This window comes from Cygnus atratus, chromosome 18, assembly GCF_013377495.2.
Source record: "Cygnus atratus isolate AKBS03 ecotype Queensland, Australia chromosome 18, CAtr_DNAZoo_HiC_assembly, whole genome shotgun sequence".
Lineage (NCBI taxonomy): Eukaryota > Metazoa > Chordata > Aves > Anseriformes > Anatidae > Cygnus > Cygnus atratus.
In genome coordinates, this window is record NC_066379.1 from 10,363,684 (window position 1) to 10,387,146 (window position 23,463).

Below are 23,463 nucleotides of genomic sequence, written 5' to 3' on the forward strand. Positions count from 1 at the left end.
ATCGTTAATGAGGTCTAGTGTACAGACAGTGGAAAAAATATAAAGGGGGGGGGTTCACTCTGTGATGAAGTAGGAAAAAGTTTGACAAGTGGAATCTGACCTGGAGCAGCTCAGTCTGGACATGTTTTGAATCTGGGTCTGAGAAATCTATCATAAATCTAAAATCATAAAATCTATCCCACTTTCAAGAAACATTAAGGAGCTACCATGTAAGGGAGAACGCATAAGAAGAAAGAAACCTCACAACCCCTGTTAACAGCCATTAAAATATCCTTGTTCGTTTCCTTCATCTTAGCCTTCCTTTGTCCCATTCGCTTGATTTTTTTAAAAAGGTTGAAAACAGTTTTTTTGAAATTTAAAATGAAAGTTTTTAGAACTTCCTTTTTCCAGTCTTATAACTTCATATTTAAAGTTATCTTCTGCAGCAGTAGCCACTGCATAACACTGTTCAAATTATTTTGGGGTTTGTCATGTGCGTTACAAGCACAAAAAGTCACCAGTAGAGGGAGAAGCAACTTTGGGAATTACAGCATGCTGTACTGCAATAACTGCTGGACTGCATGCTGAGAGGGAGTTAAATCCTTTTATTTTAATCTATTATCTGTCTGCAAGAGTTGATGTTAAAAAAAAAAAAAGTCTGTAAGTCCACCACTGTCGACAACTCTGATTGATTAAGGCTACCAAAAATATTCTTTAGTGAATCTTTAGTGAAAGCCGGGAATGGAAGGACGTGGCTGAATCACAAGTCAGGACAGACTAAAAAGAGCCAGGTGTGAGGTTTTTGTTTGTCTGCCTTTGTGTTGTTTTTTTCTTTTCCTGACCTTTGTGGCTTCAGAATATCAGCCCACTGTGCTAAGCACAAACACTCCAACCTTCCTCACTCATAAAAATGAGCAGAACAGGCACCTATACTCAAATTACATCTCCATATTAAAATTACATCTACGCTTTCTTCTGTAGCTGTACAGTGTGGAGACGGGTAGTCGACTGTAGATATACTATGGGGTTGGATTGGGCTTCAGTACGGTTCCCTGCGAAAAACTAACAGCGGTGGCCAAACAAGCTTTGTTACTTCCTTACACGCTGCAGGCACTGCCAGCGTCGCCGAGCTCTCATTAGGTTGGGCAAAATTCCAGCCTAAGAGAAAATGAGCCCGTGGTACGTGAAGCAGCTTGCTGCGAACCTGAGGAGTCTGCGGTGCTGTTGCTGGCTTTTGTTTAACTTAAAGGTTAGTTTAGAATGAGCTTCTAGCAGTTCGATTGTTTTTTTTTTTTCCTTAAGGATGATAAATTATCAACAACGTTCTCAACGACTTTCCCTAGGCTGCCAAAAAGCTTGGAGTAATCCTTCTCGAACAGTTAAAGCAAAAAGCTATTAAAGAGAGCTTCAGTAATCAAACCATTCATAAGCCTCGTCCTTGGGAGGCAAGGGGAAAATTACAAATTGGAAGATCTCTGATAACTCCCTCCCTACTCTTTTTTGGTCTTCAGTTCCTATTGCATCTCCTTGAAATAAGCAAAGATAAGGGCAGGGGAGACCATTTGTATTTTCCAGGGAATTCTGGTAACTTAAGTGACTTCAAAGCTATGAGAAGATGACCTTTGAAGGAGCCCTCCACTTTGGCAAAATGTTTTTTACTGGAAGTGGGTGTCATTGTGAATTCTAGATACAGTCCTGTGTTTCCGAGCTGTTTGATTTTTTTTTTTTTAAATTATTTTTATCAGGGCTGTACTCCGTGGGGTCAAGGGCAATACATATCTGCCGTTCTGCTATAACCCCGACTGGTTCTTCCACCCACGGGGCAGGTAGAAATAGAAGTGATTTTCCTGCCCTGGGGGGCAGCGGGCTTCTGGGCACCGTGCATGGGTCAAAGCAGAGCGGGTCGATGGCTTTCTGTTGGGAGACCAAGAGGCAAGGGACAGGTCTGATGGTGAATTCCCTGCAGACGTGCTCGAGGCTGGCCGCGGGGAATCGGCGTCACCTCGTCTCAGAGCTGCAGGTGAAGTAAGGTCGCCCTTTTCTCAGATACGCACTTTTGATTACGGAACACAGACTTGGTAAGAGGAAAGTGCTCTTGGCATCTTTTTATTCAAGCCTCATCCTTGGATCTAGTTTGTGTCCTTCACAGCAAGGCCGAGATCCCGGGCAGGCTGAGCCAAGCGTGCCCCCCAGGACACATCCCTCCCCGGGGTGCCCACACCTCGGGGTGCCGCAGCCAGGCCACAGCGCGATCCTCGAAGATCTCCCAAAGAGTTTCTCCTCACAGGCGGAGGAAGCACAATTTGTAGGTGGAAATTACCAGCTATTAAAACGTGCCGCTTGCCTCGCGGGGGTCTCCCCTGCCTCTGAGCATGAGTTCAGGACTTTATATGCTCAGCTCGGCCCTGTCCGACGTGGGAGCCCCGGGTGGCACGGTGTCGTTGGCCACCACCCTGCCTTCTCCGTAGGTGTCTATGCATTTCCTCACAGCCTTCAGGATAAGCTGGAGCCGCCTGTCCAGAGCCAAGAGATGGGGCTCGGTGAGGACGGGTGCCAGAGGGTCCTGCAGGAGCGATTCCCTCATCACGTCGCTGAGCCGGTACTCGGGCTCCGCCAAGAGCTGCAGTCGCAACCACGTCATCCGCTTTATTCTGGAAGGGAAAGAAATCAGACAGCCTAACGTGAGCTTTTTGCAGCATCCTAGCGAGAGCCAGATGTCTTATCAGTAACAGTGCCATGTTCCCAAAGATATTTATGGGGCAGAGGGAGAGGTGAAATGAAGAGCCATATCTTAGCTGGTGATGAATGAGGAAAAGTCTCCTGTCAAAACTGAGCATAAAGAGAATATTTTCTGGAGCTGACCTAACTGACATCTCACCTTAAGAAGGACTGAGACTTAAATATTTCCCTTTGACGGAAAGCAGGATGAAAAGCTATAATCTTGGAACACTTCTGGGACTGAAACTAAGTATTCTGAAATTATTTACTTAATCCTCAGCAAAAGCGTTTTGATTTCAGCATCTCTATTACTGAAATCGATCGGCAATTTTAATTATTGCCTTTTAAACTTCCGAAAAGTTGCAGCCCACGTTTGTGGAACCAGTCCCACTTAGCTGGGATTTTCAGACGGCAAAAGGCACAGCCAGGAACATTTCAGCCAGGTGCAGAAATTGCCCTTGCACGCCTGCTATTTACCCAGGCCATCCATCAGCACCGGCCTGCTGCCACTGTGCCACGCTCCGGGGAGCCACGTGAGGCACCACGGCCGGCTGCCACCAGGACAGGTGCTTAAAATTGTGCTCACGGGCCTGCCTTGCATGCGTGATCCAGATGAAGCCACAAAAAAGGACTGGTCCAGCACTAAACCCAGCTCGCTGTCAGAGCGCACGGCTCTGCTGCTGCCGGAGGAGCCCTGCGCGGTCCCTCCCGGCGAGGGGTGACCCTAGGAGTTGCTGTGGGTAAACACCAGCTGTGTTTGCTCTGCGGTGGTGCTCGGAGGTGGAGAACGGGGTAGCCTGACCCTGCAGGGAACAGCTCTTTTAATGCCCTAACAGTTGCATAAGAAATTGGCAGAAGGTGGAAGGGAGCGCGGGATGGAAAGCCTGCCACCAGCTCCTCTCCCCTCCCACACAGCACCGTGAGCCCTCCAACAGGCTGAAGTGTTGAAGATTTGACCCAGAGCTTTCTAGGGACCTTCTCAGCCAAGAAGATGCATGTGTCAGATTAATTGAGGGCTGTTTTCAGGCTTATCTGCTCCTTGTCTGGGGTTTTGACTCTCGGGAAAGGGACCACTGCACGCCTGCATCTGTGCCACTTTCTGTACTTGGGAGCAGACACGTGGAGGGCACAGACACATCGGTGACCTCTGGACTTGAAGAAACCTTTCCACTTCTTTCCAAACATTTTTGGATGCTCCCCCACACCGAATGGATCGGCTGGTCCAGGAAATAAGGTTTTGTGCGGCTCCCTCAGGCAGCACGAGTCGCTTTTACGCTGTTCTGGGCCAGAGCTGGCTTATTAAAAGGTGCAACTTGCAGGGCTTCTTACTGCTGCCACCAGGAGAACTAAATTAAGGACAGCTTCTGGGGGTTGGATCTGGATGAATAGGAAGGATCTGACCTGTGGCTAGTACTGTTAGGTCAAATTAAGAGGCAGAGTTAATTTGAACCCTGCAAAATAGGAGTTCAGGTGAAGGATTCACTGAGAGCCTGCAATTACAAATGAAAAGTCTCGCTAGGTGCAAATAGCAGTTTTTAAAATTAGATCTGGTAATACAAATGTAGGGGGGGGGGAGAGTGCAATTACCGCCCCGAGGCTTAGCTGGAGCAGGTACAGCAAGGAAATAGGTTAGGCATCTCCTAAAGAGAAACCACGGGGAAGAGCAGCTGTTTTCCTGCCTCTGTAATTTAACTTTCAGCTGTTGATTTATGTGAATTAATAAAGGGGCAGCGAAGATAGGATTCAAACAGTCAAATTGATGAGCTTCTCCGTAGTGCCATGGGAAGAAACCTGATTAACTACCAAAGCTTTTGGATGGAGATTTCTGAGCTTCGTGTCGGGCTTATAGCACCTCATGTCGATGGGCTGGGAAGTGCCAGGCGATGGCTGGAAGGGATCAATCCAGCAGAAAAAGCAGCAAAAGCCCTTCCACGTGCAAGACCAATGTTTCGGTGGGCATTCAAGCATCTTATGCTAGCCTGCTGCTCTGCAAGGCAGCTGTTCACAGGGATTTGGGAACCTCACCTGGGCTTTAGGGTTATTTAGGGGACTCTCAGGGGACAGGGTCCATCAGTGCAGGAAGGACGGTGATACGACACTGCCTGCAGCACAACAGAGCTTAATGCTGATATAAAAGCTTAATTCCCATTTTGGGGACATCTGGTGGCTTCCATGGTCTGGTATTCAGTCGGCCTCCTCGGCCAGGGTTATGGGGGGAGCTGGGGTGCTGCTGGGGGGCCCAGCTGGGGGGGGGGACACCGATGTGTCTCGGAAGGACGACGAAGCTGGCACTTACATGCAGCACTGGGTGAGCGGGGCCAGGATGGAGGTTTCGTCGTGGGAATGCCGCCCGAACCTGCGGGTAAGGAGAGAGCTCAGCATGGTGCCGCCTGCCCCAGCCCTCCCTGCTGGCCCTGCAGCCTCCCCGCCTCACCCCCTGGCGTTGTCCAGGTGCAAGAGGAAGCCGTCGTCCCCAAACTTGGTGAACATCTCGTAGTGGTGGCGGTCCATGTTCCCTGGCAAAGGGGAGACACGGGAGCAGAGTTTCCCTTGCAAGTGCCTGAGTGATTTTTCTGAACTGCCTGAGTTTTCTTTTCAATCTACGCAAAATGCTCGCTGGAAGTGTCCGAGACACTTGCAGCTGCTGCCCTGCTCCCCTGGAGCCCCCTGGTGTTGACTGGGGTGGGTCTGGAGTTGCCCCGTGCCTGCTCACCATTAGGGGCTGCCTTGTCTGGCAGTGGGGAGGAGAGGCAGCCCGCGGGCAGCATGCCCCAAACCCTCCCTGGAGCAGCAGGGATGGCTCCAGGAAACCCTGCGGTGGGGCAGGGAGGAGGGAGCGCTGCCGAAGGCCCCCGTGGAAGGAAGAACGTTGTTGCCCCGTTCATCCTACCTATTAGGAAGTCAAATATGGCCATGTCGACGATGTTCAGCAGCCGGTTGCCGCTGCTGTAGGGGTAGATCTCCTTCACGGTGTCACAGTAGAGCGGATTCACCTCCCACCTGCAGGAGACCGAGGGGAAGGGGGGATGCCCTCAGTGGTGGGATGGACGCCTCGGCCCTGCTGCTGGAACCACGTCTTTGCCAGGCAGGGATGCTCCTGAGTGCAGGGCTGCGGCCTCCATCGCTGCCTTCGCCCTCCTTCCTCGGGCATGCAGGGAGGCTGCAGTGGTCGGGCCCAGGGGCCAGATCTGAACCTGGCCTTGCTGCCTCTGCCCGGCCTCCGTTTGACAGTTCATAGAATCACAGAATCATAGAATCACAGAATCAGAGAATATCCCGAGTTGGAAGGGACCCATAAGGGTCATCGAGTCCAGCTCCTGGCCCCACATAGGTCTATCCAAAATTCAGACCATATGACTGAGAGCACAGTCCAAACACTTCGTTAACTCCGACAGGCTTGGTGCTGTGACTACGTCCCTGGGGAGCCTGTTCCAGTGCCCGACAGCCCTCCCAGTGAAGAACCTCTTCCTGATGTCCAGCCTGAACCTCCCCTGTCGCAGCCTGACTCCATTCCCTCAGGTCCTGTCACTAAAGAGAACAGATCAGTGCCTGCCCCTCTGCTCTCCCTCATGAAGAAGTTGTACGCTGCAATGAGGTTTCCCCTCAGCCTCCTCTTTTCCAGGCTGAACAGGCCTAGTGAAAGGCCTAGTTGGACCCGATGGTCTTTGCAGGACCCTCCCAGCTGGAGCTGCTCCCTCCTCTTCACTGTCTGCCCGCCCGCGTCCTGCTCATTCTCCTCCCCCTGCACCCCCTGAAACGCAGATATGGAAGCGGCAGCATTTACCCACTTACTCCTCTTTTCCATCAAATGAGTAGGACCGGATCCAGGGGTTTGGGATGGAGAGTCGTGGCGCCAGGTTGAGGGAGGGCAGGAAGGCGGAGAGGGACCCCTCCAGGAGGTGAGGGTTCCCGCACACCGCGTACTCCGTCTTGCACATGTAGGGGCACTTGGCGAAGAAGCACACGTTGCTGGCTGCAGGGAACAGAGGAGAGCTGGGGGAAGGTGCTGTGAGGTGTGGGAGGCTGCAGAGGAGCCCGGACTGACCCCAGCCCCATCACGCCATGGGTACTGGGCATCTGTAACCATAAAATGGACGTGAACTGCCAAATCATGCAGGATACCTGCATTTTGGTCGATGGACAGTCCATGCCAAGGGAAAGGTTGCGAAAAGCAGGCAGATAAGAGAGCTCAACTCCGTTCCTGCACAGCAGTCGCTCTTCCACCCGTCAGGCCCGAGCTGCCCGCAGCCCCAGCTCGTGCAGCCAAGTGCTCGCCTACCTGGCGAGACGAAGAAAACGCTCTGCAGGACTTCGTTCTTGGTGACCTCCAGGATCTCCTTGGTGACGTTGATCAACCTCCCGACGGTGGGGGGCACCCGGCGGAAATCCAGGATCCTGCATGGGGAAAGGGACGTGAGCGCACCGGACGGCAAGGCAGGGCGGCGGGCACTGCCTGCATCCCTCCTGTTCACAAACCATTGGCCTTCGTCCTCCTGTTTCTGCCGTGACTGCACCCAAATGGATTTTTTTCCCCCTGGCTTCTTTCTAGCAAATAGCCAGGATCGTTTTACCCTCTGCAATAAAACGAGGCTGAGTTTTATTCTGGTATGTTAATAGCTGTCGCCTGGGACAATCTGGATGTTCTCCAGGATTTGTGTCTTTTCCCTAACCAGTTGCTCCTGTCTCCTTGCATGCAAGCCCTGTCTTTTGGGAGGCAGACGAGCCCTCGGGGCCTTTCTGCAAGGTGGGTGCTGAGCATCGAGGCACTGACCCTGGTGCCAAGCAGCTGGGATGGGGGGCAGAGAGGGGGCTCGCCCCACTCAGAGGGGCTCACTCCCAGCTGCTCCATCTCACACGGTCTTAAAAAAAAAACAGGGCCCGGGGCAGGAAGACATTCACGTCTGAGAATGGAAAACCTCTGCTGATTGCTGAGTCCGCACCACTGGGCAAAACGGCCGATGCTGTGCCCTGCTCCTTGGGCAATGCCCTCCGCTTCCGAGAAGCAGGCACGAAATGGGATTTGGCCTGTTACTTACTGAGCAGTGTTTAAGGGGAAAAAAGTGATTTGCTCTCATCTAGCACCTTTCAGCTCTAGAAACTGCAAAGCGCTTCAGAAAAGCAGGCCTCCCTCCTTTTGCTGGCGGTGAAGCTGGGGTGCAGGGAGGAGAGTGGCAGGAGCCGAGCGGGGTCACACCAGGGAGCAGGGCCGCGCCGGGAGCTCGGCTCTGCAGCAGGGATCGCTTCCCCGCAGTGCTTGAGAGCTTCCCCACAGGGGGGAAAAGGCTGCTGCCCTCCTCTTCTAACCAAGGCGTTTTTGATTTTATTAAATACAAAGGTTGCTGGGAAAGGGTGCCAGGTTAATTGCTCGTTAGCTGAGGGCTCGAAGCCACACGGCTGCGCTTTAGCTCAGCCACGAGCCTGGGCTGCGGTGTGCGAGCCCCTCACCGGGAAGGGGGCCGGGGCTGTACCAGAGCCCAGTTGCAGCCTGCACAGCCCCTTCCAGCCTGCTCCCCAAGGCAAACGTGTGTCCTGGGCTTCTGCTGGGGACTGTTCCCAAATAACACACCAGCTCCCACCACGGTGCCTGCAGAGCAGCCGCTGATCTCTGGCCCAGCAGCTCAGCAGGGCTAAGCATGGCTCCAAGCTGCCCACGGGCACAGCACCCGGCAGCCCGTACCTGTCGAGGTGGAAGGCGGCGATCTCTGCATTGTGCCGCTGGAAGTCGACGAAGTAGAAGAAATCCTCGGGTGTCTCTTCATCGCGCTTCTGCCTGGAAGAGATCAGGGGGCGAGCATGGGGCGAGCACGGGGAGCTGCACACCCAGCTCCAGGGCAGGTGCAGGGCACCCTGGGGAATCCAGGGAGAAAAGAGGGAAAACAGCCCGCTGGGGAAGGGATGCACAGTCCCTAATGGAAAAACAGCCAGCTGGTGGGAGAAAAGCACCCTGAGGTCCTTTGCTGTCTGGCATCTACCAAACAAGACATTTCCAGCGTCAGTAACCAGCGTGGGAACACCGGCGTTTATCTGCAGATCTCTGGGAGGGCGCAAGCAGCCAGCAATAATTACAGGTAGCTTCTGCTGAGCTAAGGAGACGAGATGTGGATGTGCACACCTGACCGTGCCAAGGATGCCCACACCTCTCGCTGCCCTCTCTGCAGCAAACCCCTGTGCCCGCTGCTCGTTGTGCGGTGTTTCCCAGATGGGTGATGCTGATAAATCCACTACGGTTCAGCTCCTTGCTTGGTGGCCAAGTGGGGCTGCTGGGGGGGCAGCGGGGGGCTCTGCCTTACCTCATGGGCTTGAACATGGCTTTCCCAAAGTCCTGGAACCTGAGGACCAGCTTCAGGTGCACGCCGCTGGGTTTCACGACTGGGGAGGAAATTAAACTGGCTTAAATAGGAGGGCGAGGGGCTTGGCACTGCCTGGCGAAGGGCGCCTTTGCCAAGGGTAGGGCAGAGGAGCTGGAAAGGGTGGGGGTCCCAGCGTCACCCTGCCCGGCTGGGTGAAGTGATGACATGCGGGGATGTTTGGTGCGGGCTGGCGGGGACAGCGGGGACCCGAGGGAACTCACTCACTCTGGCTGCAGTCGCAGGCTCCCAGCAGAGCTTTCTCGTCCTGGCTGTAGTCTGCAAGGACAGGGGGAGCGGTGAGGAAGGGGCCGTGCAGGGCTCGCCCTCCTGCTGCCCACCCCCTGCACGACCACAGCTCCCTGCAGCCTGTTGGGATGAACTGCAATGCAACAGGCCCGCAGCGTGGCACAGAGGTGCACCAAAAATCCTGGAGAAATGACCCCAGCCAAGCCCCTCCTTCCATCTCAAGGCAAAGCAACAACAACCCCACAGCACAAAACCCACGGGGAAGCCAGTGCAGGGCTCGAAGCATCCCCCAGCAGGACGGATCCTCCTGCCCTGGTAGCAGAAGAGAACCTGGCGGGGCTGAAGCCACCAACCCCGGGTGCAGGGCCTGTCCCCATCCCTGTGCCGGGACGCAGCTCACCGGCACTGACGGTGGAGAAGTCCCGCATGTCGCGGAGCAGCCTGCTGACAGCGGGGCTGGAGCGAGGGTAGAGCCCATCCCGGCTGATGCCCAGGTGGAACTGGAGCCAGCTGGCCTCCGGCCGCAGCGGCAGCAGCGTGGCCGGGGACGTCAGGTTGAGCTCCTCCCTGTACAGCTTGTGTCTCCTGCAAGAGAGCAGGAGTGGGGTGATGAGGACGAGCCGCAGGATGGAAATCCTCGGTGCCGGGGGGGGGGGGGGGGGTCGCAGTCTTATGGGGTGGGTATGGTGCTGCTCGAGGGGAAACTGAGGCAGGGGGCTGGCTGCAGCGTGCCTCAGGCCTCAGCGGTGCTCTGTAGCTCCCAGCACATCTATGGAAGCTCGGGGAAAAGTCCCTTGTGGACACAGGACCTGAGAAGCCCCGTTGTCTTCTCCTTGCCCCGTCAGGACCAAGAGGGGCATCAGGGCATGCCTGGAGCTAACCTGGGACTCCAGCAGCGCCAGAGGCAGGCTGTGTGATGGGGAAATGCTCCCTGGAGCCGGGGTTGGGGTGTGACGGGGATAACGGGGCGGGTGTGACGGGGTAGCTGGGGGCTTGGCTGCTCCGTGAGGTGTCTGGAGAGCCCGGGAGAACAACGGGGGCTTGTCCTCCACAGAGGATTTTCTTTACCATCACTGCATCTACGCCAGAGCTTTTTCCCGAGCCCAGAGGTCCCAGGCAGCAGGGCTGGCATGTCAGGAAAATCCTGAAATTGCCTCCTGAGGGCCTGCGGCCTGTGCCTTAGTGAGCAGGGAGGCTGGAGGCCGCCCGGCAGCGTCCTGCCCAGGACCTCGTAAATTTGGGGTTGAATCCGTCCCTGTCCTGGTGGATGGAGCCGTGGGGGCCTCCTGGGTGCTGCAGCAAACCCAGGAGATCTCCACAAGCCACCAGCATTTCCCTCACGTTTGGAACATTGGTGGTTTGGCCCCAAACTTTGCTAAACTGCCACCAAAAGTCACTCATCCACCCGGCAGGGGACACAGCGTTAGTTTCTCATTAACGCCGGCAGAGCCTGCAAATACAGGCCTGGCAGAGGGAAATCGAAGTCCGTTTTGCTCTGAAAATGCCGAGACACAGCAGGGAGGGCAAACAGGGGGCTGATAACGAGTGGTTCATTAACCCGGGGCCTGGGACGGAGGAGGCAGGGAGGTGCCAAGCGCCTCTATCCCTGAGCAGGGCAGGAGGCAGTGGGTTTTGTGGGGCTGTCCCATCTTTTGTGAGGTTGTCCCATCTGCCTCCTCCACCCAAGCACGTTTGGTGGTGGGACCACAAGGTTCCTCCCCATGCTGAGGGACCCCCCTCGGTACCAGCTGGGGAGAAATGGAGGGAAGGGAGCGATGTGCCAACCCATGCAGCAAGCAGGGGGTCGGGGCAGCCCGTTCCCTCTCTGAATTTGCGTTGGGATTTTGGGTCAGAGGGACCAGCTCAGCCAGAGGCACTCAGCCACATGCACGCAGCCAGCATGCATCCCCAGACCGGGACAGAAAAGACCCCGGTGTCCGTTTTGGGGAATGACTCAGGAATTTTCCCCCGGGAATTTCCCTGCCCGAATATTTTACCATATTTGCTCTCCCGCTTCCCATGAAGGCAGCCCGTTCCCCCCTGGGGTGGCGGTGAGCAACACATTACTGATGGGGAAAAAATGCAGCAGTTGGGCAAGGGAAGGCGGCTCACAGCCGGCAGCTCTGGCCCCGCCGTGCAGCGGGCACGGTGCTGCAGGGCCCGCGGCCCCCTGCAAGCCTTGAAACCCAAAACACGGCTCCCTCGGCCTCTCCTGTCCCCCCAGGATTCCAGAAATATTTCCCTGTAAGAGCAGAGCTCTGCAAAAGACATAATAATGTTAAAAAAAAAAAAAAGGGTTCATTTATAGCTTGCTATAAATAGCCCCGGGGTTGCCCAGGCTTTGTGCTCAGCCAGATCCAGCAGCAGAAGGCCAGGGCCGCGAGGGGCATGGCGTGGGGTGACACCGGGCTTGGGGTACTGGTGTCTGCTGGCCCCGGTGTCCCCGTGCCACGGGGCTCTGACCACGGGCAGGGCTGGTCCCGCTGGCACTGAGCAGGATACAGAGTTTGGGGCATATCCTTTGAGGATAAAAATAAGCTCTGGAGTTTTTCAGCAGGTTGTTTTGTCTGTTTGGAAGAGGCACGGCTGTTTCTTTGCTCTTCCCTTCCTGCACCTCCACCAGCCTCTGCAGATGGCTGGCATCCTGCAGCTCCGTTCCTCACCCGATGCCAGGGGAAGGCAATGGGACGGGCAGTGAGCGCTGTGCGCGGGTAGGATGCACCTTGCCGTGCTCCCCTCGCGTCACGTATCCCAACCGTGCCACATCCTGGGGCCACGCCACAGACTGGCAGAGTCCCAGACCGATTTATTCCCATCCAGCTACAAAAACAAAGGCAGCCGTGCCATGCGGTAGGTACGGGGTTGGGCTGCAGCTGGCCCCACTCGAGGGGAGCACCCGGGCATGCTGAGGGATGTGCTGGGGGCCAGGCCTAGGTGCAGAAACATTTCTATGCTTCAGAAAAGTTTCTATGGTGTAGAAACGAGTCCCATGTCCTGTTCATGGACGGGGTGGCCAACAGGCACTGGGTTCTGACCCTGTTCCGTAGATGCAGCCGTACCTTGGGGCGGGCTGGGGAAGGCAGGCACAGCCCTCACCTACACGGTGCAGCAGCTCCACCAAACCCACGGACCAGGAGGGAAAGCCAAGGGCTCCCGACCCCCAGGGGACACCGCTGTCACCCCTGGGCAGCCAGAGGGACGTCTCCCACGGCAGGGAGGATGCGGGCCGTGCAGTGCTTCTGGCCTCCTGGAGCCATAAATTCATCTGTGCCCGCAGCAACGAATGGTCTTACGAAACGCACCAGCCCTGGCAAGTGCCTCCTCATTCTGCGCTCAGTTTGCAGCACCAAGGAAAGGAGAGGCTGGGTGTTAGCTCGGCCCCAGCCCGCTCCCTGTTTACGAGCACCATATATTTTATTTCCAAGTGGCTGAGGCGCGATCAATACGCTGCCCCCTTCTTCCCAGAGGTGCAAAGCGAAGTCAAACAAGGGCACACGGCCCCGCAGATCTCCTCCCGGCCGCAGAACGGCCAAACCTCCGAGCACAAGGCAACGCGCGGCCACGGCGTCAGCGCCGAGAGCGCTTTTAAACAAAGCAGTAAATAACGGAGGGAAACGCAGCCTTCTGACCAAAGAGCAGGGGCCGTCCTGCAGGCTGGGCTGCAAATCACGCCAGCGCTGCTGCGAGCACCTGGCCTCGCGTACTCTCCTGGCGGTGCGTAGGAAGCCTGGTGCTGGCCATGTTCCCCCTCCCCGCGGTCCCACCCTGCTTCCCAAATCCTGGCGCGTTCCCGAGGCGTTGCTCAGCCTCGGGTGCTGTGCCCAGCCCGGTCCCCGGGATGCTCACCATCACTGCCAAGTTGTGCTCTGTGCTGAAAGCCCAGCTCGGCACCCACTCGACCTGCGCCTCCCCACCGCTCCATGGGCTTGAGGGGATCCCAGGGAGGCTTCGTCCTCCCTCAGGCCGCCTCTGGCAAGGGCAGAGCCTCTTGGGGCCCCGACCCTGCTCAGAGCACGGGGCAGCTCCAACCCTGCCACCACCGCGTCCCCGAGGCTCTCCCCACCACTTTGTGCACGTTTTGTTATTTTCAGTTGCTGCTGTTTAAGCGATGAGTCCAAGGGCAGCCGGCAGTGCTCCGTGCATTAATGGGTTTGCTTTTGGCTGCGGCTCTGTTCGGAGCTTGGCAGCGGTGCAGCGGGCACGGGAAGGGCCGTGCTGGGCTCTGCTGGGACACGGCGGGTCTGGGGGCGGACAGTGGCCACATCCCCTCCTGCCCTGCCTGGTTTTGGAGCGGGGAGCAGCGGGGTTGCTGCCCGTTACCCAGCTCCCCGCCCAGCTTCTCGTGCGCTGGGAGCATTGCAAAGCCGTGTGCTCATCGCCTGCAGCCCCCCCGCCGCTCGCTGTCCCACCCAGCTGATGTAAAAACCCGTTTCCAGCACTGCCTCGCCCCGTCCCCAGTCACATCCCCAGCACGGGCAGCGAGAGAAAGAGGAGGCCGGTGGGGCGAAGGGAGGAGCGGGGATGCAGGGGATGCTGTCTGCTTCCAGCTGGGACACGGGGACACGGCCATCCTGTGAGGGGTTAGGGGCAGGGGCCATGCTCGGAGCTGGTGCCCACAGTCACCGTCCCTCCGGAGACAGCGCCATGCCAGGAGCTGGGGACGGGGACAGGGGAAGTTTTCCCACGACCATGGCTGGGGCTGGGAGAGGCAGCAAGACGAGGGCTGTGCCGGGAGAGCGGCTCAGAGCTGGGAGTCGTTTTCTGGCTAAAAGTCAAAGCCTCCACTCCTTCTCTTGCAGCAGAGAAGTTGGCAAGGGGAGCAGGAGAGGGGCTGGACGGGCAGCCAGCACCCCGGCACCGCTATCGCAGACCACAGCGATAGTCGGGGGCTCTGGCTGTCACCCAGCCCAGGGGTTGCTGGGCGCAAGGAGCCGGCTCTGGGCTTCACCTGGGGGCTGTCGCTGTTTGGTCCCCAAGCTGTAAAGGTGGCACGGAGCAGAGAGGCACTTATCCCCAGGGTGACACAGCTGGAAGGGTCTCATCCTTCACCTCCTCGCCTCCCCCAGAAGAGCAGCAGGGACCCCAGGAAGCCCCCAGGCACAGCCCCACATGCCCTTGGGTGCTTTGGAGGAGGAAATCGGGGAGGATGAGGGGGCTGCCAGCCAGGAGGGGGGCACAAAATGGGCCACCGAGAGGGTGCTGGGGGGAGCCACGGGGTGTGCGTCCAGGTAGGGGCACCTGGGCGAGGGATACCTGGGGGGGTGCCCATGCAGGGGGTGGTGGGGAGGGGTGCTTGGGGAGAGGGTACCTGGAGATGGGTACCTAGAGATGGGTGCTGGGGATGGGGTGATGGGGATGGGGTAGCTGGGGATGGGTATCCAGAGATGGAGTTCCCAAAGATGGATAGCTGGAGATGGGTGCCCAGAAACGGGTACCTGGAGATGGGTACCCAGAGATGGGGGCCAGGGATGGGTACCTGGGGATGGGTATCTGGAGATGGGGTTCCCAGAGAGGGGTGCCCGGAGATGAGCGCTGGAGATGGGTGCCAGGGATGAGTGCCCAGAAATGGGTACCTGGAGATGGGGTTCCTGGAGATGGGTGCCCAGAAATGGGTGCTAGGGATGGGTGCCAGAGATAAGACACCCAGAGATGGAGTTCCCAGAGATGGGTGCCAGGGATGGGTGCCAGGGATGGGGTTCCCGGAGATGGGTGCATGGATAATGGGTGCCAGAGATGGATCCCCAGAGATGGGATTCCCTGAGATGGGTGCCTGGGATGGGGACCAGAGACGGGGTTCCCAGAGATGGGGTTCCCGGAGATGGGTACCCAGAGATGGGTGCCAGGGATAGGTGCCAGGGATGGGTACCTGGGGATGGGAATCTGGGGATGGGATTCGCAGAGAGGGGTGCCCGGAGATGGATGCACGGATAACGGGTGCCAGGGATGGGTACCCAGGGATGGGGTTCCCAGAGGTGGGTGCCGGGGATGGGCACCCAGGGATGGGGTTCCCAGAGGTGGGTGCCGGGGATGGGCACCCAGGGATGGGGTTCCCAGAGGTGGGTGCCGGGGCTGGGTACCCAGATCCGGACGCCGGGAGCCGGGTGCCAGGGCCGGGTTTGCGGGGGCCGGGTGCCGCGGCGGCGGGACGCACCTGTTCCAGCGGGCCGCCTTCCGCCGGTAGTAGCGCAGGGCTTCGCGGGCGCCCAGCAGCGGCTCTGCGGGGCCGCGGGGCGCGGCGGCGCGGTACAGCGGGTGCCCGAAGAGGCGCCGCAGCGCGGAGGCGGCGCGGCCGCGGGGCGGCGGCGGCGGGGCGGGGGCGGCGGCGGCGGCGGCGGGGCGAGGGGGGCGGCAGGGGCAGCCCGGACCCCCCGGTCCCCCCGGAGCCAGCTCCCTGCGCACCCTCGGCCAGAGGTGGAAGTAGAGGTCTGCGGCCAGCAGCGCCCCGAGCAGCAGCAGCACGGCCGGCCGGTCCCGCCGCGGTCCCGGCATGGCCGGCGAGGGGAGCCGGGAGGCACCCGGTTGGGGTTTAATTTTGTTTTTTTTATTTTTTTATTTTTTTTCTTCTTCTTCTTCTTATTTTTGGAGGGGGGGTGAGTGGGGGGGGGGGTGGAATCAGCAGCCCTGCCCCAGCCGCCGCCGCCGCCGCCGCCTCCTCCCGGTGCAGGACGCGGGGGGGAGCCCGAGCGGCGGAGCGGGGCGTGCGGGCACCTCGGGGCGGGGAGCGGGCAGGGCGCTGGGGGCCGGCCCCCGCCGCGGGGAGAGGACGGGGCGGGGAGAAAGGGAGAGAGGGGGGCCCGGGGAGCTGCCCCCCAAACCTCTGTCCCCACCCCCGGTCCCGTTTTCCCGAAAGCGGAGGCTGCTGGAGGGGAGCGGGGCGCGGACCCCTAGGGGTGCTGGGGGGTGCTGGAGGGTCCTGGGGGGTGCTGAGGGGTCTTGGGGGGTGCTGGAGGGTCCCGAGGGGTCCTGGGGGGTCCTGGGAGACACGGGGCTGGGGGCGAGGTGTGGGTGCAGAGCGGGCAGCCCCCCAGCTGCGCTGCGGCCCCTCCACCGTGCTGCTGGCACACGGCTCCCCCTCGGCTTTTATTTCTGTAAGGACTTAAAAAAAATAAAAAGACTCGAGGAAGCTTGCCCCGGCAGTTTGCTCCAAGAGGCTCGCGGTGGGAACGTGCTGGGACGGGCTGTGGGAGCACTGGGAACTGCCGGGGGACGTCCAGGGGGCCGGAGAGCCCCGGGGTGAGGCTTGGGGGTGCCAGCACGGAGCAGGTTGAGAAGCACCAGGCCAAGGGAGGGAGATGGAGGAGAAACTGGCTGTAAACAAAGGGAGCGTGACCAGACTAGCCTGGCTCCGGCGCTCTGCTGAAGGGAGAACAAAAAATAAACTGCAGAAAGAGGGAAAGTCAAGTACGTCTTCAGCTGCCTGGAGCAGAGTTCAGCTTTCCTCGCAGCGTTGTGAAGGGAGGCTCTGGGACCTGTGCTGGGATCGGGGAGTTTGGGCCACGCAAACGGGCATCCCTCGGCGGAGCTGTTGGCCAAGCAAACGTCCTGGAGCCTGCGGTGCTCCTTCTGCAGGAGCTGGTCCCCTGGGGGGTGGCTGGAGGGTCCTGGGGGCGCATCTATCCCCGAGCGTGCTGTGGGCATGGCACGGCCTCCTGCCCGCAGCCCAGTCCCCACGAGCCTGCCGAAGTGCCTTCCTGTGCCCCTCCGCCTCCCCTCCCTCTCTTCGTCTTCGGAAGACGCTGGTTCATATTCTGCACATCTGCTGGTTCATATTCTCCTGCAGAAATGCAATTTCAGAATTGCTCTGCTCCATTCTTCTGATATTTGAAGCTTTGGGGCTTAAGCTTTTGGGGGGCTCACTTTGTTTGCTATAACACCGAGTTTTCTGTATTTTCCACAGTATGTCAGAAAACTACAGGCACAAACCTCGGCTGAACACAAGGGTTCAAACCATCCTCAAACCAGTGTCATAATAATCCCAATAATAAGCAATGGCCTGTGAATAACAATAGGACTTTTTTCCCTGTTTTTGTTTAAAAAAGAGATTATCCAGCTGAAGTTAACAAAATCTGGAGTTGAACATGCCGGAATGAATCACCGAGAACAAACACGGGTCCCTCAACGTGAGCCCGTTGAAAGCCTCCATTGATTCGCTTTAAACTCATAGACCAACTTTGACAAACTCTCCATCAAAACTGCCTAATGCTTGTTTCGTTCTTAATCCTCCCTGAGCTGCTGCCCGCTGCTAATCTCTGCCAGAAACCACTATTAAATCTTTCCTGGTTCGCAACGCTAATTCTGAGCAACTGCACCAGGAGAAAAACCATCAGCTGGGCCCGCGTCTTTGTGCTATTTGCGTGCTCTGCAGGAAGATCGTTTAGTTTCTAATGAGACTAATTAAAAAGAAACAAAAAATAATAAATCGATTCCATTAATCTGTACTAAATTGAAGCCCTGCGGTCCTTCCCAAAGTGGTAGTGACTGCCAGCTCCGCACGCACTGGAATGCCAAATTATCACTCTCATTATTATTTAATGCTACCAGGGCCTTGCTGCCACAGCCCCAAATTTTTGTCGTGGCTTTTTTTCCTGGGCACAGCCTGCTCCTGCTGCCTGTTGGGGCCGATAGGTTTGCACCTGTGGGATTTGGGATTTGCAGGACGGGGCCATTCCTGCGGGAATGCCTTATTTGTTAGCCCATTTGTTGTGCCCCGCAGGGTGCTCGGACCAAGCTCCCTCTGCCTTCGTCCCACCTCTGGCACTGATTTCAACCCAGGTCTCTTTTGAATCTCCAACACAAGAAGCAGTGAACGAGGAGACCCCATTTCTTGGGTCAGTGCTGGTGCTGCCTCCCCCGGGCACAGAGGCACCGGGTTGCGCCCTGACGCCCCGAGGGGAGATGTGTTCCCAAACCTAACCTGCAAAACCTGCTTTGGTAGGACCCGGACAGCTAAAGAGGAATCAAATTACCATTTGGAATTGCCGTGAGATAATTGGCCTCATTTACTATTTTAAGACCGAAGAAAAGGCTCCCTCCTCCAGACAGTTGCAATGGAGAAATATTCAGGCGTAGATGATGTCCCCAAACATATCATTAAAGCTTTAAATAAATGTGCAGTGACATCCTGTGTTAAGAAGGACTTCCTTTCTATTTCGGAGACTAACCAGCAGGTCATTTGCAAAGTCATTTTTTAATAAACAAAATATTTTCCTCTTTTTTATAACAAAAGATTTTCCTTTGTAATTTTTTAATTTTTTTTTTAAGGTATTGGGAAATGTATGTACTTTGAATTCTTTCACACATTGCTGACTTTAAAATGATCTTCTTCAGAGATGCGTCTTGCTTGCCAGAAGGTAAATGCCTCTGCCTGCCGCTCCTTCCTCTCTCTGCTGGAAATGCCACAGAAATGACCCAGGCCAACCCCTCTGATTGTAATGTTTGCAGAAGGGAGAAGGAGATGAGAACTGTTCTTTTCTCCCCGTCTCATTAATTACTGGGATTAAACACCAAGGCAGCCACACAATATTAGAAAGAAAACACAAATACAAGGCAGGGGAGCCAAGTATTTGCCATTTCACTGGGAAAATGTGTCCGGGCACATCAGGATGCAGGAATGCAGCTCCGTCCTGGTCCTGGCCCCAGGCTGGGCATGGGGATGAGGCTGGCACCCCCAAAATCATGCCCCTAAAGCAGATGAGGATCACTGGGAAAGGGCTGGCCCAGGGTCAGGGGTTTGCTCTGCACGTGGAGCTTCTGTAAAGGGTGCCTGCAGTTCCTGTCCCTGGTGAGGAAGGAGAGAAGCCCGCATGGAGCGGGGGAGCCTGGGGGCATGCTGAGCAGCTGGAAATAGAAGTGAAGCCACAGCTTGGACCACCCCAGGGAAAAACCTGGGTGATTTGTGGTGCTTCTGGCTGCAAGTCTCCCCCGGAGCCCTTTGAGCCGGCCACCCCCTGACCCCCTCCCACCCTCTGTGCAGGTTGGGAGCTGCTGCTCTGGCTCCCAGGTGACATCAGATGCCCAGACCTCGATTTTTGGCAGGGAAGAGCCCCAGATGTGCCGTCTGCTGAGCTTGGGGCTCATCCTGCTCTCCCCGCACCTTCAGCCCCCTTCCCGTGCTGCAGGAAGCGTTCAGAAACGTGCAAAGCGGAGGTGAGGTCTGCAGCCTCCCTTGCTGCAGGACAGGGAAGGTGGACAAGGAGAAGTGCCCCAGGCACGACACCCCTGGCGCTTCCCCACGGGACCCCCAGCAGCTCCCATGGGCTCGTGGCCACGTTCTCCCCCCCTCTCCCCTCCTGGCAGCTCCTCGAGGCTCATCCTCTTGGCCTCCACAAGCTCTCCGCTGCTCTGGGCTGGGGGGCGGGTGGTTGCTCTCCTGCTTGGCAGGTTGCTTTTGCACCGCTGAGCACAAACAAGGTGAAAAACCATTTGCAGTCCAGGAGAGGGCATGACGTGGCTGCCGTGTGCCAGAGCTGCTTCTGGTCTGGGTCGAGCGCGGTGTTGCTTTTCCTCCTGGCCTTTCCCCCTCCGACCATCCCCGAAGGCGGTGTGCAGGTTTGGGTGGCTGAGGCAGGATCCTGTGTGCAGGAGGGACATAGGGGTGGTGAGACCCAAATCATTAAGGCTGGAAAAGACCTCCAAGATCCTCTGGTCCAACCACCCAGTGGGACAAGCGAGGTCCAGAAGGCTCCAGTCGTGCTCCCTGCACCAGTACCCCTTCTCATCCAAAGAACACTGACCCACGGACCCTGAAAAAATTGGTAACGAGCTGAGCTTCTGCAGAGCTCAGGGGGGATGCTGGTGACCCCCGCTCGTGCTGCTGCGTGCCCGTGCCCTGCAGAGGGGAGGCCGCGGCGCCGTTTGTCTTGGCCTCGCTGGGGCGGGCTGGAAGCGGCGCTGACCTCTTAAGCAATTCTGGGTTTTTGGCCGTCTGGCCGCTGGCTCAACTCGCGCTGAACCTCGGAGAGCTGACTTCCCAGATAGTGAAAAGAAAACAACCCTCTGCAGCCGCCCGGCTCGCTGGCCTGCGTCGCCTCTGCCGAGGAGGAAGGGAGAAGCGCGTCTGCGTCGCGAGAGGTTAAATAGCAGCACAGCGCATTCCTCCGCTGCGAGTGGTGCTGGGCTGCATGTGCGCGTCCTTTAACCAGTATTTAGTTTCTTGAATTACTTTTATTGGTAGTTAACTGTGTAACGGTCTCTGAGGAACATCTGGTCCATGATTTGAAAGGAATATTCTTCAAGCCCTTGCTGAGAGCAATTATTTTTGGATGCAAGTGGAGGCTGTAGAGCCATTAAGAAGATAAAATGCAGATTGTTTGCAGAGGCTTTTTTTTTTTAAATTTTAAATGGCTTTCAAAGAGAGGAACTTTTAGCTTTTTTTTCTATTAGCAGGCAGAGTCACGGAACCGAGCAGAGGGGCTGGGACCTGGGGCAAGGAGCTGGGGGACACAGACAGGAGCATCAGGCACAGCCCAGTGCAGCGGGCTGCAACCTCCCTCCCAGTCCCTGTAACACCTTCCCCACCCTGCAATAGCTCACCCCTCCATCAGTTCCTCTGTAAAACCACTGAGGTCTGCTGTGGGACCTCCTCTATAATGATTTAAAGCCTGTCAGCAGACAGGGGCTGTTTACAAACAGAAAATGAAGGGCTTTGTGCTTTCTTCCACCGATGGGTGAATCCCAAACCTCCCGACTCCCAGCCCGGAGCCAGCTCATCCAGACCACAAAGGAAAATCACCAGCCTCTGATTTTTGGCCATGGTAGGCTGTGATGGCAGGTGGAAACCTTTACCCCAAAGCATATGGATTCTCGAAAGAAAAGCATGAATTTATCAGGAGAAAATCAGCTGTGAGTTAAGTGTGGTTTTTACACTATGCCCCTCCACGGAGGGAGCTGGCGGACTCCTCTTTGTCTGCAAGAGCAGTGCTTTAAATTATTTAGAGGAAACTATACAATCTTGGCTGCTGTTTGCTGTTATGATTGTACATCTTGTCCCAGTGAAAACCACATGCAGACAGGCTGTAAAATTATGGCTGTTTTTTAGTAGGGAGATAAACTGAAACTGTTAAACCAGGTAAGAATGGGAGCTTTCTCTCTGTCCTGGTGAGATCAGGAATTTGGGAAGGACCCTGTGCTCTTTGCTTTGGGGAGGCTTGGAGGTGCCAAAGGATCAGCTGTGCGATGAAGGAGAGACTTTGATTTTGTGTGTTTTCAGGTGAAAAGGGCACTGCAGGGGGGAGGTGGAGGAAAATGTGGCTCCCCACCCCTTCCCAAAAAGCTTAGGAAGAAAAAGGGGGAAAACCTGCCACGACCCCAGGCTTGTGGTTCACCACTTTGATGTGGGTCATCAGTGGGGCCATCAGCAGCTCTGCCGGGGCAGGAGGTGGTTGTGCCAGGGCAGGAGGTCCTGGAGCCTTGAACCTCCAAAGGGCTTTGGTCCTCCTTCGTGGCTGCAAGAGGAGTTTGGCTTGAAGGCAGCCACGAGGTCCCTGGGGTTGGGGCTTAGAGACAAGTTTCAAAAGTTCCAAATAACAACAGTTATAAATAGTTATAATATAACATGATATAACATAACATAATATACAATAAATATTATATATAATACAATACAATATAATATATACTATTATATAATATATGATATAATATAATGCATAATATAGTATATATAATGCGACAAAATAGATAATAAAATATAATAGATAATAACATATATTAATAACAATATAACAATTATAACAATAGTTATAAATAATAATTAAAACTGTTAATTGACAAGCACTGGTATAGAGGGATGGTCAGCAGCAGCTTGTTGCTTCTCAAGGTGAGGGTGCTGCAGAGATTCGTCAGCTTCCTTCTGGGCAGCACTGCGGCTGTGCTCAGTTTTTCCTGTTTCCATTAGTTTTTGTTTGTTTTTCCCACTCCTGGCCACCCTCTCTGCTGCTCACCAGGTCATCCTAACCCGGGCTCGGAGGCCAGTGTCAGGCAGCCAAGGGCAGTGGGTGGCTTTGCACTTTTTACTGGGGGCTCTGTGAACACAGAATTTTGCAGTAAAAGTAACGATTTTGGAACGGAGCATTCATGTGGGGAGCTGTGCCACAAGAATTTCTTAAACAGCTCATTTCACAATAAATGCAGCGTAAATTACGTGCAAAACAGAACAAATGGATGAACCGGGGAGGCCCTGGAGGACAAGTGCTCCATTCATAAGCACTTTGGAGCAGACGTGTCTCCTGGGCTGGCGCTCACCCTGCAGCCTGCAGGCTCCTCCGCCCTCCTTGCCATCGAAACAGCTCGAGCTGTTTGGGCCGAGCTGCGTGTCAGCTTCGCTTCCTGTTTGCTCACTTTGCTGCAAGTCAACAATAATGTTGAGATTTATTTTTTTTTTTCCCACCGGTAGGATGTAAAATAAGGAGAAACGGTGAATCTCATGCGCTAACAGAAACGAGCGTCCTGCTGAAGAGCTGCGGAGCTTTGTGCGCTTGCCCAGGAGCCTGTGTCTGTCTCCATAAAATGGAGTGCTCAGGTCAAACTAAGATGCAATTATGGCACTGAGACGTCTCGTAGGTTAAAATGTCTCTCTATAAAATGCCTCCAGCATTTTAAGCATGGACACTGGAGCCTGGGCGACGACCTTTGACTCAACCTGCCTGCCAGTTCGGCTTCAGGGGTCCCTCTCTGTGGGGGGGGCTGGGGCGAAGCAGGGACCTTGCTGTTTTGCTGGAGAGCCAGCAATGAGATATTTATTGAAACAAGAGAATAACAAGGATAGTTTTAACAAGGCTCAGAAGAAGTGGTCTCTTATCAGCAATAAATTCAGTTGTTATTCAACTCAGTTATTAACCCTTCATGAGTACCAAGGCAGGGAACAGCGTGTAGGGCAGAAAGGCAGCTGCCATTTGGAGGGAAGGGCTTGGCCTGGGGCAATAGGGTTCATACAGAAGCAGCACAGCTACACTGAATTTCAGGCAGAACATCAGCAAACAGGTTTCCTGGTAGCCCCTGGGACAAGCCTTTGAGCACAGCTGCTGGCTGGTGGGTTGAAACACATGGGGAAGGGCCAGGATGGGTGTCAGGAGCTGCTGGTGATGCAGCAGGGTATCAGGGAACGAACCCCACGGTGCTTATTACCTCCTAGGAAGGACGGAGATGATTTAATTCCTTTGTCAAGGCTTAA

At 56.0% G+C, this 23,463-nt stretch overlaps 1 protein-coding gene across 1 annotated transcript; it reads right to left on the minus strand.

Moving 5' to 3' along the window:
* Positions 1-2,058: 2,058 nt before the first annotated feature.
* Positions 2,059-15,797, minus strand: FAM20A (FAM20A golgi associated secretory pathway pseudokinase). Its single transcript, XM_035558721.2, has 11 exons — positions 15,445-15,797; positions 9,694-9,878; positions 9,273-9,323; positions 8,988-9,066; positions 8,375-8,467; positions 6,977-7,092; positions 6,490-6,670; positions 5,588-5,697; positions 5,132-5,213; positions 4,994-5,053; positions 2,059-2,630 (listed from the first exon to the last, which is right to left on the minus strand). Exons 1-11 carry the CDS (start codon positions 15,780-15,782, stop codon positions 2,366-2,368), a joined length of 1,560 nt encoding a protein of 519 aa, XP_035414614.1. The 5' UTR covers positions 15,783-15,797; the 3' UTR covers positions 2,059-2,365.
* Positions 15,798-23,463: the final 7,666 nt, after the last annotated feature.

Excerpts from the sequence above, each read along its gene's own strand:
- FAM20A (XM_035558721.2), bottom strand. The coding sequence starts at position 15,782 with ATGCCGGGACCGCGGCGGGACCGGCCGGCCGTGCTGCTGCTGCTCGGG. Across the intron at positions 7,093-8,374 it reads GCCGCCTTCCACCTCGACAG|GATCCTGGATTTCCGCCGGG; the intron begins GTACGGGCTGCC and ends TTCCCCATGCAG. Across the intron at positions 5,214-5,587 it reads CATATTTGACTTCCTAATAG|GGAACATGGACCGCCACCAC; the intron begins GTAGGATGAACG and ends CCCCTTTGCCAG.